Source organism: Aspergillus aculeatus, assembly GCF_001890905.1.
Source record: "Aspergillus aculeatus ATCC 16872 unplaced genomic scaffold ASPACscaffold_6, whole genome shotgun sequence".
NCBI classification, from domain to species: domain Eukaryota; kingdom Fungi; phylum Ascomycota; class Eurotiomycetes; order Eurotiales; family Aspergillaceae; genus Aspergillus; species Aspergillus aculeatus.
The window spans coordinates 1,348,156-1,362,923 of NW_017962981.1; the positions used below are offsets into that span (position 1 = coordinate 1,348,156).

Below are 14,768 nucleotides of genomic sequence, written 5' to 3' on the forward strand. Positions count from 1 at the left end.
TGTGGCACACGCATCGGCTGAGCTGAGTTGACTTCGGTTGAGCTGAGAAGAGAGAAAGGGTTCGTTGGTCTCAGCTGCACAGCGATCGACCCGTGCTTTATTCACAGGTTCAGCGGAGTGGACTGACTGACTGTCCTCTCAGCTCAGCCTAGCAGTACTGCCACCCCCCCTTCACCCCCGGATACGGTCCCGTCAATCCCTTCCAATAGCCGCGCAGATCTCAATGTTGCCATCGGTCGGCATTTCAATATCAGTGCAACAGGGAAAGGTGCAGCAGGGTCTGAGCTGAACCGCATGGCGTTACTGTATGTCTGTATGATATCGATCACAATACCCCGGCACGGTCAAGAAATGCGGGGTAACAACTTACGGGAAATTCCTACTCCAAAATAGCAAATGATTCGGAATGCGATCGATGGCTCCTCGGAGGTGTCTACCGGTCAGGATGGTCAGCAATGCAAACTAGTCATATGGCGATAGTTCGAACCTTTCCCTCTGGCGCCGGTCATTGGTGCGCGATATCAGTGGCAGGATGATGGCCGAACAATGAATGAGATCCCTGATCAATGGGTGCTGCACTGCAGGCTAAAACTGCCTTCCTGGGCTGTACAGGTTCAGCCACGGTGTGGAAAGGCTATTATTGATCATTGCATTCAAGGTTGGTCGGGGGAGGGGGGGATCGGGTGCTACCTTCGCGTGCTGGCAAAAACAGATGATACCAATCTGCCTGCAGTCGCATCATACCATCACCGGTTGTTCCAAGCAACTTGCTTTTTCAACCTTCTAGTTGCTTCTCTTCGCTCCGTTTCCCTCCTCCTTGAGTAGCTTGCAGGGAAGTTTCCCTCAAACAAGATTTCTGCCCTCCTTAAACCAGGGAAGAATCGCAGCGACGCTTGTGATGTATACTTCTCCCGCCAGCGCGATAGCCGCTTATCGAGCTCTCTTTCTGGTCTGATAACGGACGGAGTCAGCCAGTGCACAGAAGAGTACCGTACAGCATATCAAAACCTTCACAGCGACATGATGATGACGGGAAGTATAGAAGTCAAAGCCATTATTATGCCGTCCGTCTCTGCGCTCCTATGCTGCTCTGCTTTCCTAAAGCGGCGGGATGCGTCAAGAGTGAGCCTTAATCCTCTCTATGAGTGAGTCTGTGAGTCAAGTTGGTTCAGTGTTGCGCCCAGGTTCAGTCCACATTCTGCCTAGTCCATGCAGATCAAGCCTCGGTGATTCCCCTTCTTCCGGTTCCTCTTTCTCTTCGCAAGGTCCGCGATTGTGTACTATACGTATGTGCTGCGTTGAAGTCTCTCGTTTTGCAACCTATGACCATTGACTTCTCCTTGGCATTGTCGCTCCGTGCAGTTTGTCAGTTGCTGATGGGGGGAGGAGCAAAGAAAAAAAAATCTACTAGCAAACGGGATGCACGGTCAACTCTGATTGGCACCAGAATTGCGCCTCGTCGAGCGAATGCTGATCATTGATGGCGGGATGATTTGAGCGGTTGACAACAACCAAGTGGAGAACCCGCCATTCGAGTCGTCAGATCCTCCAAACTGGAAAGGGCCAAATGTTCTCCACCTTTCGGTCTCCCACAACCGGGTCCGGCTTTTTTTCTTCTCTGTTTTCTGCAAGACTAAGTACAGCCCTGAACCTGTAGATACGTACTTAGCAGGTATCCCTCTACCAGTCTCCCAGGACTCTGGTCGCCAGGGCTTTTAGCGCCTTTTGTTATTGTTCAGAAGAATGAAGCGCTTTTCTGTTTACAAACCCAGACATGAAGATGTCATAATGGTCATGTGCGCCCTGTCCTGATTCAACGGTGATTGGCACGATGGGACTAACATCGGGGCGGGCTCCAGGGCTCCCATTCCAATCCGCTATACAAGTATTTTGTATGTCTGTTTCGGACATGTTTCCAACATTCCTCTATCGGGAGAGGGAGAGAGAGAGAGTGGGCGGGAATTTCCCATTGCCAAACCATCGTCCATTGTCCATCGCCAAGAGGTCGAAAACCCTCTCCTCTCCGCAAATATACTGAGACAGGCTTAAAGCAGGGATTGTTGTAAACAAGGCATAGAGGGCTGGGCCGGACCTCCTCGCATAACATCAAAACAAAAAAAAACACTTTCTGCCAAATGTGTCCGTGTGTTTTTGTGTACAACTTATGTTTCTCCCACGGTACTCCTAGCATGCTACACAACACATGGAACAAGTCCGGACCTTCTCTTACCGATTCCATTTGCCTAAGAAACATTATTCTGGTTTCACCAGGCTACTCTCCCGAACTTGGTTATGACGATGGACCGAAGACAAAAACAAATAACGAAACATCCCGATGACTCCCAGGGATACCGATGGGCGAATGATTGTTGCCTTGTGTCTGCCTTCGTAACGGTGTAGATGTGCCCGTGTACTGTAGTATCCATAGGACCGAATGGTAAGGGCGAGCAAATCACAAAGCGCACTCCTCCGGAAGGATACCGGCTCTAAACATACGCCTTGGAGAGGCAAGGCAAGGCATCAAAAGAGAGTCCTCCAATGCGCCTATCAGTCTCCCGAGAACGTGCAATGAAGGAAGAGACTCCAGATTGGCGGTGCCGTGCCCACTTCATCGTCATTATCATCGTGAAGACTGGGCGACCGGCATTTGCGATATGGATACCGTACAGTCAGCCTCAATCCCCTTCCATGGCCGACGTACGCGTGGGATAAGTGAGGCAGGAAGAGAAGCCCTAGGAGAGAGAAACAGAGCGGTCACGGACCATCCAAGCAGTGCTCTCCCCTCCATGGACGTCATTGAATATCTAAGATTCGACACTAGAATACCCCTCGTTGCGATCGAGCATATGGAGGATCGCCGAGAACGTGGGCCATGGAATGAGGGCAACTGACAATGCCAATAATGACGATGACAACCATTGGATGGTGGGGAGGGGCGGGGGGACGGGCGTAGGAATTATGGACCAAATGATGTTATTATTGACATTGAGACCGAGAAAGTGGAAACACTGGAGCCAGAAGTAAGAAAAAAAATAAGAAGAATGTGGTGTGATATTTGGGGATAGCGTCAACAAGAAAGCGGTGTGACAGCGGGAAATGCGACTTGCGATCCATAACAACCGAGTCATTGTGCAATGAAATGAGTTGCCGATGGGCTTTTTTAAGGTTTGGTCATCGAGATAACCACACAGCAAAGCAAGCACATCATCAGATTGTCGAACAGGCCGTTATGTGCACGGCGCACCTGTTGATCCTCCGTGCAATGGATGGAAAGTTACGGTTGTTGATGATTGACAGGGAATGTATTAGATTAGATTGTGAGATTCGGAAACCAAAGGGGAAAAGAGAAGGGAGGATGGGGTCAACTGCTCTCGGCATGACGGCTGACCCGATCATTTTTACGAAGTCCGTCCGAGTGGGCTGCAGTCACTTGATGCTTAGAGATGAGAGACCCTCATGATGAGCCTAGGGTTCCACTTGAGCCTCCGAAGAATGTCAACCCGTCAGTGCGAGATAACAGAGTGGGATTTCGTGATTCTCCTGCTGACACACACATACACACCCATACAGAGGGCGGAAATGGAGGAGGGATGGAGGAAGAGGAAGGATGGAAATAAACATAACTTTAAAAGAAAATCTCGTACAACCAATAAGTGGCCTTATTCTCCTCGGAATAAGCGAAGCCTCCTTCCGAGTTTCAGCTAAAGAACCGATGCATGAATGCATGAGGCGAGATGCAGTAATTAGCCCATATATGCGGCCGGCAAGAGATTTCCACACAATTGTTGAGAGGTGTTCAAATCAATCTTCCCACCCATACAGAGGATCGAGAAGCCAATCCCAAGTAATCATAACCTCGATGCCGCTAACGTAGGTAGTGTGTATGGTCATTTCTGGTACATACATTCCTACGTACCTGAGGTAAGATCCTAGTTCTACTGGCAGTCACTAGAGCGCCTCAACTTCTCCAGCGTCCGTTCAATTAACTGGATTGGGAAAGCCATGATGTTATTTTGGCCCTCTCCCAGATTGCCAATCTCCATCCATATGCCGGGTCCTCTTACGAGTACTTCCTTAGTGTCAGACTGCCTGTGATCATGGATTCTCTTACAAGTGACCTAGCAGGGATTGATACTCTAGCGCTGGGTCGAGTAAAGCGTCATGCACGGTGGCTGGAGGGCAAAGGCTGATTCGCCCGAGAGCGTTATACTCGGAAGTCCGCCAGGGCGCTATCAGCTGCACAGTTGGGGGCTCGCTACCAATCACGGGATGTTTGGACACCGACGGTCCAGTTGCTCGTCCCGCTGGTGCGCCAGTTGCATTTTCATTTCCATAATTATACTCAACTTTAGAACTGGTATGGTTTTACATACCCCGAACCTGCAGCATACTGGAGCCAACCCCCCTTCTTCCTCTCCGCCCTCATTTTTGAATGGAAGAAACGAAGTACTATATGTGGAAGGAGAGAAAAAAAAAGAAATCGGACCATCTTCACTGACTTACATTAGTCGCTTCATAAGAGACGGAGTAAAAGGATCAACATGGTGTGTGCGTCGGCGCTTCCATTGCCCTTCTTCATCGTTATTCGCTGCGAATCACGATCGTTACGCTTGCATATTGAGAGTCTTCTCTGTACGGAGTACTGCACCAGCCAAGTTCAAGGTCAAGTTCAAGGGTCGGGCGATCGGGAAACCCGCTTCTCATGGACACCGTCGGAAAGATGCTCCACTTTTTTTCCTTCCTTTAACCCAGAAAGCCAGCCCCAGTTGCAAAGAATGGATAGCGATATGATTAAAGGAAATAGTTTCTGGTCCCTACGACGTACGCCATAGTCTGTCCCTGGAGTATGGAATTGTGTTTGTCGATGCTGAAACCAACAATGCCTCAGCCATGAAGTCACTGAAGGAGAAACTTTCCTCATCCGATGGTACGCCCAGAGGCACCAGTGGAAATCTCTCGCCAATCTGTGGTATCTCCTTTATCACGTTCGGATCAACTTGAATATTCGGCCGTCCCTCCCCCGCTAGATAGAGTTTCCGGAGAAGGCTACCAGCCATTCGAGGTATGGACATTTGAGTCCAAACATGTGTTCACCACCTACAATCCAGTAGCCTTGATTCCTATGGGCTGGATAGCCATCATGAACCATTATATATGAATGATATGAACTCTGTTCTCCCGGTAGAGAGTGAGAGAGAGAGAGAGAGAGAGAGAGAGAGAGAGAGAGAGGAGGATAATGAGAAAGGGCGGAAGGCCACTCGAAGTCTGTAACCTGTAACAATTATCAAGATATGAATGCCCTCCCAAGATCCAAGTCGCCACTGGGTCATCGTTGTCTTTGAAGATGCGTGCCAGAAGGGTGGTCCAAAAGTCGGTTGAGGGAGAGAGTAGCGTATCAAAGAGAAAGAAACAACCGATTCTTTTTCTCCTAATGGAGTGGTTTATCCTTGAAAGAAGACAACCAAAGCAACTAAACAGAGTAACCTAGTTATAAGTTAGTACCGAGTAAGTTAGGTGTTACTAGTGATCCGGTATCCACTGGAGTCATACCGTACGGTACGTACTATATGCATGTACTACGTACCTCGACCACGCCCGATGCAGCGGCTCCCTGACCAAAGGGAAGGCAGAAGATGATAACAGCCAGGGAATATTATATGATAATAATTTATATTAGTACGTATGCAGGTATCTCTCTCTCTCTCTTTCTCCCTAGCCCGCCCATCCAAAGTTGCCTCTGCCTCTCCCTCTTTCCATCTCTCATCCTCCCTTTTGGTTTTCTTCTCTCTTGTCCCCTCCCCCTATTTCATTGAGCCGATTGATCTTTCTTTGTGATCAAAAACCAGACAAGAGATACTTACCCTCCTGATCTCTGGTTATCTTCTCGTGATTGATCCTCGCTTATCCTTCTTGTCTTATCCTCCCCCACCCTCTTGTCCTCCCTTGCCCGTCTCCAAATCCCGTTTCTGGAGGGGAGAAAAAGATACACCTTAGTATCTATCTGTCACGATAAAATAATTTACCTTTCATTCACGGCTTACCACTTTTTCTTCCCCCCTAAAAACCCCTCCTCCTCAGCTGATTGCTCCGGTGCACATCCATACTCCACTTTGGCCGCCCCCCTCCTCCCACCCCCATCCGTCACATACCACCCACTAGGCTAAATCAGTAGGTCCGTGGTGCTTGCATATTAGCTCCCCCCGGTCCTCTTTTTTCCTATCGCTATCCCCATCCCATCATCCATTCATCTTCTCCTTTTTTGGTGATACCTTCTACCTCATCTTGTTCCTGTCCCCTCCTCAGCTTTGTCCCGGTGACAAGCTTCTCTCAACTGACTTCAAGGATACCCCCTTTATTATCGCGTGTCCTTTCCTTCTCCAAACCTTTCCTCGATCTTCTTCTATCTTGCATTGTTGTGGTGGGCAGGCTTGTTGTGTTCACGTTTGTTGATTGTTTACCGTTGTACCTCATATATCCCATCAAGGTACTTTCCAACATCCTTGTTCTGTGTTCTTTCATTAGGTCTTGCCAACTTCCAAGAGTTGCTGCTGACTTGCAGCGCTTCACAGCTTTTTTTTTCCCGAGTGCCTTGGCTAGCAAGATGTCGACTCTTGCTGTCCATACTACGAGTACTTGAGCGTTCCTTTTCAGAGTCCGCCTAGCTAGATATTACCTGTCTTGTTGGGCAAAAGTATTTCCCGTTATGGAGAAGCTGAACAGTGAAGATGGCCAGCTTTTCATCAAGGTTGGTGTTCCCCCCCCTCCCACATGGTTGCTACGCCCCGATTTGGTTTGTTGTGCTGGGCACCTCAATGCCATTATGCTTACCATGTGCTTCCGCCGTTAGAACCTCGCAAGTTTCGTACGAACGCACGAGAAGGCATTGGCGAACGCTCTGCAGCTGAAACGCCAACCTGCCAAAAATGTGCAAACCACACACATTCAATCCGGCTCGGCCGCGAGCTCGGCTTCATCCACCCTGGCGGCCGCGCTCTCATTCGGTGCTTTAAAGTTCGCCTCGCAAAGCGTCAAGCCTGCCAAACTCACCCTCACCCCTCACCATCTCTTCTATCTCCTCTCCTGCTTCGAAGAACTTTCTATTGCTGTGGGACCCTTGAATGTTAGACTGGAAAACATCCATACAGACATCTCGCAGTCTTACGTCTCATTCTTGAATAAGCCCCAGCGATCTCGGGGGGATCGAGATTCGATCCACTCCGTATCCAGTGTCCGTAGTGTTATGTCTGGTATGAGTTCGCTTTGGTCCTCATTTGGCCTGGTATCCAAAGACCCCGTCTCCAGGTCAGAAAAGGCCAAGGCGGCTCTGGAGGCGGATACAAAGTACCTATACTCTGCCTTCACCAAGATTCCTTGCCTACGGCTAGCCCCTGATCGTCGTGCCCGTTTGATTCGCGGGTATGAAGAGTTCCCCTTTGACACTGCAGTGCCCCTCCACTCCTTCAAAAACTTGAGCGCTTTAGAGATTATCGATATAGACTTCCGATCATTTTTCGGTTGGGACAGACTGTCAGAGCAACTGCGGACACTGACGATCAAGCGGGCAAACATCGATGATCCTGCCGAGTTACTCACTGGGATCGTACTGGATGACATCGACAAACGACGCCGCCGATCAACCAGAAACCATAACAATGGGCCGATGATGGGCTGGAGCCAATCTGTGCACCCTCGACCTGTCAACAATAAATCTCACACACCGGGGTCCCTTTCGGCGCCAGGATCACCAGTCGCCGATACGGCTTTCGGAACGAGTACAAGTCCTCAAGCAGCCTCGATGGTTCGAATGGCGTCGGAAGGTTCGAAAAGCCGCCATCGAACTGGAAGTATCTCTCCTTCGCGCCCAACGAGCTCCAAACACTCGTCCTACCGCCATAATCGGGGGACTGCCTCACGCATTCGACGCACCGGCTCCGGCAGCTCAAACTCAAGCGACACCTCGGGACACCGCAACGGAAGCTCCTCCAACCTACTGGCTGGGGTACTCCCCGCTTCTAAATGGAGGTTCCTGCGTCATCTTGGGCTTCCCGATAATTCCTTGACTAGCATCTCTGCTGCCGGCCTTGCGCCTGTAGCTAACACACTTCATTCGCTCGACATTTCGGCCAACCTGTTTACTGAAGTCCCCGATAGTTTATCGACCCTTGTTGCTTTACGCGCCTTGAACCTTTCGCATTGCATGATAGAATCTCTCCACTCGCTGTCCCGCAATCCTCTTCCCGCCATCACCGCCCTCAACCTTCGTGGCAACCGTCTTCGCTCTCTCGCGGGCATTGAGAGATTGCTCTCCTTGGAGCGGTTGGATCTTCGCGATAACAACCTCTCCGATCCGACAGAGATCGCCAGGCTCACAAATCTCCCTGAGATACGGGAGATCTGGGTATCGGGTAATTCGTTTGTCAAGACGCATCCTAATTACCGCGTGATCATCTTCAATCTTTTCCGTCGTACTCCCGGGTACTCGGAAGACATCATCATTGATGGTTCCGGGCCCGGATACACGGAACGGAAACAGCTGGTGGAGCGAGCTGCGGAACCCGAAGCTGCACCTGTCATACGATCGGCTGCGGCTGATCTCTCAGCCGTGGTCAGCAAACCATCATCCAACACCATCAACCAGACAGCCCCGTTGCTTCACGAACAGGGGCGACCCACTGGTCGTGTGTTCCAGGGTGAAGTTGAGGTGGGGTCGACGCGTCGCAAAAAGGGAACTCGGCGGAGGATCATCGATCGGCCGCAGGAGACACCCTCCACTGATGGTAATGATACTCCAGGTGCAGTGGTGCCTTCTACTCTTCCTGTTCACCATGTCCAATCACTTGAAGACCCGTTTATCTCGCCGTCTCTCGACCGTCAATGGAAATCTGATGGTGGACCCCAGGCCAGACCCCCCAGCCCTAAGAACTTCAGCAATGTCGACCATCAACAAACACAATCCATTGGTCAAACCGAAGAGCGTCCTACACCTCAGCGAGCACCACAGAGCATAGGCTGGAGTATGGATGAGGATTTTTACCGACGGGAATTAGATGCTCTCCGGCAAGAACTGGGCAACACGTGGCTTGCGCAACTCGGTGACCGGGGCTGGAAACACAGTCCAACTGATGCTACTGTGCACCGCACAGGGACTGATTTTACCGAGGCTACCAGAATGCCGGCCGATTCCCTGACCAGGGTGAGTGCACCGGTCATACTAAGTGGAGGACATGCTCTGAGTTGAGATGAGTTGTGGACCGAGCTTGAGGATTAAGGTGCCTCATGACTAGCGACTCGGATGACCTAGGTCATAAACACAAAGGCCCAGTTGGAGACGACAGACCTGAAATCGACACAAAAAAAAAGCAGAAAACTCAAAAGCAAGGGAGATGAAACAAAGAGCGAGAAGGGGAAGACGAGGGCGAAGCGCAGAACATCCATGACCTGACCGACGATACCCACCTCACTTGACTGAGACACGACATACATCTCCGCGATACGGAAAAGTTACCTTGGCTTTGACAAAAGCGATTCTTCCATGACACTTAATTCGGGTTCTTGAATATACTCGACATGTTGAATGCCGGATTTTCCCATATGTGTGACTGGCAACTTCTTGCTGAACTGCATAATCCATGGCGTTTTGAGATTATTTCCAGCTTATAGGTCCACGGCGTGCCACGCCTTACCTGGTTCTTTACATCACTACCCATTTCGCCTCGCTCTCCTGCTCCTCTACCTTCCTCACAACTATACATTTTATGACGTGCATGAGACCTTTTTTTCGGCTGGTCCATTTCGATTGGAGGCGTGATGAAAGAACACTGCTTCCTACTTTAGACCGCTTTGTATTTTATTTGGTGCTGGAGTCCAGGTGCGGCGTTACTAGCATTGTTTTGTTTCTGACCCATCCAATGCTCTCTTGATGGCCAGTTCCTGTTTGGCTTGCGATTGCTTGGGTGCACAAGCTGTATACTTTTGTTCTCGTGCTTCAACTCGAAGTACCCATTTCTTCCTTTCTGATGAAGCGGTCTTTTTTTTCCTTCTCGGATTTCTCACAAGACCCATGATGAAGTTTCGGACCTAATGCATGAGACACGAAAATATTGTGACGAGTCAAAGAATCTGCCAGCGATAGTGCCAATAGTTGAAATGCCATGCGATTTGGGTTGCTTTCGAACTCGGAACCTGTGCGTCATCGCCTCCATAGATCCAATAATTGTCGTAGCCGCGGTCAGTCCGCGAATGAATGGAACGAATGGAACGTTTCTGGAAAGGGCGGAAATCCGCCCGGAAGCTTGTCGTAAACAATTACTGAGGAAGGGATGCATGACACCTGCTCTTCTGGAACCTCCTGTGCTGCTGTTGGGCAGACAGACAGACGGATGGTCGGGGGAGGGTGCTCGTGCGCCGACCGACGGCTCGACGATGACGGAGAGTACTACCTAGTAGTTGACGCCTCCTACCGCATTACCTCCATTACATTTGATGCCAAGTGTGGGGGAAGTATACTCACTTCAGGCCGTCAACCTCCTTGCAGAATCTGTCGCGTGAGGTTGTCCGGGGGAGGAGGATTCATGTTTTGGGAGAGTGCCAATCACCCGTGTTGAAAATTGGTCTGGCTCGGTCGGGTTGGGATGGAATGGAAGGATTAACTCAAGAGGATGTTGCTGATGATGACTGAGGAGGGTGCGGTATGCGCAATGGGGAGTGTGACATGACTCTATGGATATATCGGAAGTGCAGCGATCGGAAATATGATGCGGGTGAGGAACTGCAGAACAATCAAGGGTCATTGTTGTAGATGGTAGGTGGTAGGTGGCAGTTGTGGTTGTTTAGGTTCTGTTATTGTTATTGTTGTTGTCAAGATTGATTGTATACTCCGTACATCCAAACCGACCTCTTAGTCGCCTCCTCCTCTCCTTTCTCGCCGCCTTGGGCTGCGGACCAATCAACGAGGCCGATCTGCACGGAAACTGAGGATTTTGCCATACCGATGGAAGTGCAATGACAGAGAATCCCTTCCAGTTTTTTTGCTTCTCCCTCTCTTTCTCCTGGCTCTCCCGCGCCGCTTTCCTCTCCACCTCATTCTTCACTCCCTTCCCTCACTCTCCACTGCCCACTCAATCACTGCCCGCTACGCTACCCACTGCCCACTGCCCACTTGCCCACCCACTGTCTCGCGCGCGCGCATCTCTTGTGCTGCTGGAAAGTTGTTGCTTCGTTATCGCTCTAGTACTCCGTACTCCTCTTCCTCCACCTTTTGTTGCCTGGCTACTCCTTTCCCATACAGTTCGTTGGGTTCCATCTATATCTTCTTCGTCTGTATCCATTCGACTTCGTTTGGGCGAGAATCTCCAAAAAAAAATCGGTCATCATTTGTCTAGCTGGAGCACACTTCCTAGAAAGATAGATCCCTTGATTGCCAACCAACAATTGTCTTCTTCTTCTTCTTCTTCTTCTTCTCTTAAGTTACTGCGTGCGCGCACTCGACTTCCCCTCTCCTACCCTCCCCTCCATCATTTTCTAATTATTTTCTTTTCTCCCTCACTCCTCCCACCCCTCTCTCGTCACCATCCAGTTGATATCAGAGAAAACAAAAGCTTTTCACCCTCCCTTTATTCGAAGAAATTCTTCGCGATTGCCGTTAGCACCCGGTGTCTTTTAGAGCGCTAGATCTTCTGGGTGGAATCCTCAGTTTTCCTGCCTTTCTTACCCGCCGCCAAACTTGCTCTGGGTCTCTCTCTCTCTTTCTCTCCTCTTTCTTCCCTCCCCCCCCCCAAAACCATCTCTCCCGCCGCCTGCTGCTATTTTTTGCAACGGCCCCGTCCAGAGCAGCCCTTTCGCTCTCGAGCCTTTGCTAGCCGCATCTCCTCGTTATCACCACTGCGCATCATCCTCCACCTTTTTCGACCACGGATTGCTTTCTTCTGTTGACGTCTTCTGGCATCTCCCCGGCCAGACCTTCATCCGACTTTCCCTCCCTCCCCCTCAAGGCCATTTGGCCTCTTTTTGCTTCATCGCTCTCGTCTTAATAGATTCAGGCTGGTAAGCTCTCTATCTCGCCTCCTCCCCTTGACTCTTGATTCTTTCCTCTTCCCCCCTCCCCCCCCTTGGAGGCAAAGAAGACAATAGATTGGTGGGCGGGAATCGGCGAAAAGGGTCGAGGAAAAATTCACCGGGCGCAATGATCTTTTCCCCCGCGCGTCTCGATCGCCTCTTTTCCCCAAAATTCTATCCACCACCACCAACCTCTATCTCATCTCCGGGAACAATTTTCTGACTTCAAACCTCATCTGATATTCAGCTTAGTAGACGTCGTCTCATCAGTTGTCGTACTAGCGAGCGCACCGCAAAGCCTTCCGTCGCGTCTTTTCCTTTCCTTTCCTTCGCTTGACGCTTGTTCTTAATAATCCTTTTTTTTTCCCACCTTCCCTTCCTCTGTTCTTCTCCTTCCACCCCCCGCTCCCCGTCGTGTCTCATCAAAATCGCCCAGTCATGGCCGATCAGGAAGTGGATTTGGATTCGATCATCGATAGATTGCTGGAGGTGAGGGGTAGCCGGCCAGGCAAGCAAGTTCAGCTTTTGGAATCCGAGATCCGTTATCTGTGCACCAAGGCGAGAGAGATTTTCATCTCCCAGCCTATCTTGCTGGAGTTGGAAGCACCAATCAAGGTAACGCCACCTCTTTTTTCGAATCTTTCAAAACCGAGCCATCCGGTTTAGATTGAGTGTCATTAATCGGGCGGTTCTCATCAGATCTGCGGTGATATTCACGGCCAATACTACGACCTCCTGCGTCTGTTCGAATACGGTGGCTTCCCCCCTGAGGCTAATTACCTTTTCCTCGGAGACTACGTCGACCGTGGCAAGCAATCCTTGGAGACCATCTGCTTGCTCCTGGCCTACAAGATCAAGTACCCCGAGAACTTCTTCGTCCTGCGTGGCAACCACGAGTGTGCCTCTATCAACCGTATCTATGGTTTCTACGATGAATGCAAGCGGAGGTACAACATCAAGCTATGGAAGACTTTCACTGATTGCTTCAACTGCTTGCCCATTGCCGCCATCATCGATGAGAAGATTTTCACCATGCACGGAGGTTTGAGTCCCGATTTGAACTCCATGGAGCAGATTCGGCGCGTCATGCGTCCTACTGATGTAAGTCTATTTTTGTTTCGGTCGCCGGTTCTGAGAGTTCGTTCGTTATCCAAAGACCAAGAACTACTTTATCCGTCTTCCTGCTCTCTTTCCACCTGCATCTTGGGATTACTTGGAAGCGAAGGAGATTCTCGGGCCCCTTGAAGCTTCGAGGCTTCACCTGCTGACAGAGATAGATTCCCGACTGCGGTCTCCTGTGTGACCTTCTGTGGTCCGACCCCGACAAAGACATCACCGGCTGGAGCGAGAACGACCGTGGCGTTTCGTTCACGTTCGGCCCGGATGTTGTATCGCGATTCCTTCAGAAGCACGACATGGACTTGATATGTCGTGCGCATCAAGTCGTTGAGGATGGATATGAGTTTTTCTCCAAGAGGCAACTCGTTACATTGTTCAGTGCGCCCAACTACTGCGGCGAATTCGACAATGCTGGTGCAATGATGAGCGTCGACGAAAGTCTACTATGCTCCTTCCAGGTTGGTTTTGACAAGGAACTTCAGGAGTTCTCCGGCTAGCGCTAACCTTTTTGCCATCAATAGATCCTGAAACCAGCAGAGAAGAAACAAAAGTACGTTTACGGCGGCATGAGCTCAGGCAGGCCCATCACTCCTCCGCGAAAGCAAAAGAAGAAGTAAGGAATCATACGAGCTTTTCCATGTGCAGCAGGTTCGGGCGAAGATAAACTTCGTCAACAACAAAACTCCCACCATGTCACACTATAGCGAGAGACCCAACCCCCCAACGACATCGATGGCCATGAAACTAGACGATCGGCAGCAGCAGCAGCACACCTGAGCCGCCCGAGAACCTCACACGACCACGCGGAACGTCACACAACACACAACACAATCATCCACTTCCGGAATTCCAGAATCCAGCGACTTGCAAATGAATGTTTACCGCTGAATGTGTTTTCATTTTTCTTACATGGAAGGTAGTTTCTGCTCCCAAGTAGGGGTTGGTGTTATTTCTCATTTCCTTCTCCTTTCTCCTTGTTCGTCTTCATTGACCTCTTTTTTTCCTTTCTTCTCTATCCATCTTATCTCATGTTGTTCGAATCCATTTGACAGAGGAAGGCGAAGCGACGGGCTTGCATCTGGTGTTGTTCTCCATCTGCGTTTTTCTTCTTTCCTGAAAATCTTCCTGTGAGTGTAATGCCAACCAAATAAGCAATGACACGCCCGTGTCTTTTGACGTTCCGGACGAGACCATCTATACCCTGTCCTGTCCTGCCCTGCCTTTGATCAGCCATCCAGCACGTGACCACATACTCTTCAACAAGCAACGCAGCGCATCATCGCCCACCACCTCTAGCGCTCCACTGCTTGCTGCTCGACAAAACTCGCTTTCGAAGTTTGACCACATAACACCCTCACCTAACATATCGCCCCCTCCCCCTACCCCCAAACTGAGACCACACCCTCATTGTATGGTACTATGGTATTACATTCCTTTTCCCACGCGGCAAAAACAGCTGATCGGTCCCTCCTCGTCTGTACCACGCCTCACTGGTGACCACGCCATTTCCATCTCAGTTACTCGATATCTGAGCCCAGAAGATCTATATCAATAGAAGATAATAGACCAGGTCCTGCATCCGGCGTTCAGTGGAT

The 14,768-nt window shown here is 50.2% G+C and overlaps 2 protein-coding genes across 2 annotated transcripts; both read left to right on the forward strand.

Annotated features, from left to right (window-relative positions):
• Positions 1-6,703: 6,703 nt before the first annotated feature.
• Positions 6,704-9,238, forward strand: ASPACDRAFT_51799 (leucine-rich repeat domain-containing protein; the record flags this gene model as incomplete). Its single annotated transcript, XM_020202529.1, has 3 exons — positions 6,704-6,745; positions 6,848-7,673; positions 7,791-9,238. The coding sequence occupies 3 exons, from the start codon at positions 6,704-6,706 to the stop codon at positions 9,236-9,238; spliced, it is 2,316 nt and encodes a 771-aa protein (XP_020057359.1).
• Positions 9,239-12,492: 3,254 nt separating this feature from the next.
• glcA (type 1 serine/threonine-protein phosphatase catalytic subunit GLC7) lies at positions 12,493-13,790 on the forward strand (the record flags this gene model as incomplete). The annotated part of the gene is made up of 4 exons (XM_020199466.1): positions 12,493-12,669; positions 12,754-13,155; positions 13,332-13,631; positions 13,695-13,790. The coding sequence occupies 4 exons, from the start codon at positions 12,493-12,495 to the stop codon at positions 13,788-13,790; spliced, it is 975 nt and encodes a 324-aa protein (XP_020057360.1).
• Between the last annotated feature and the right edge of the window lie 978 nt (positions 13,791-14,768).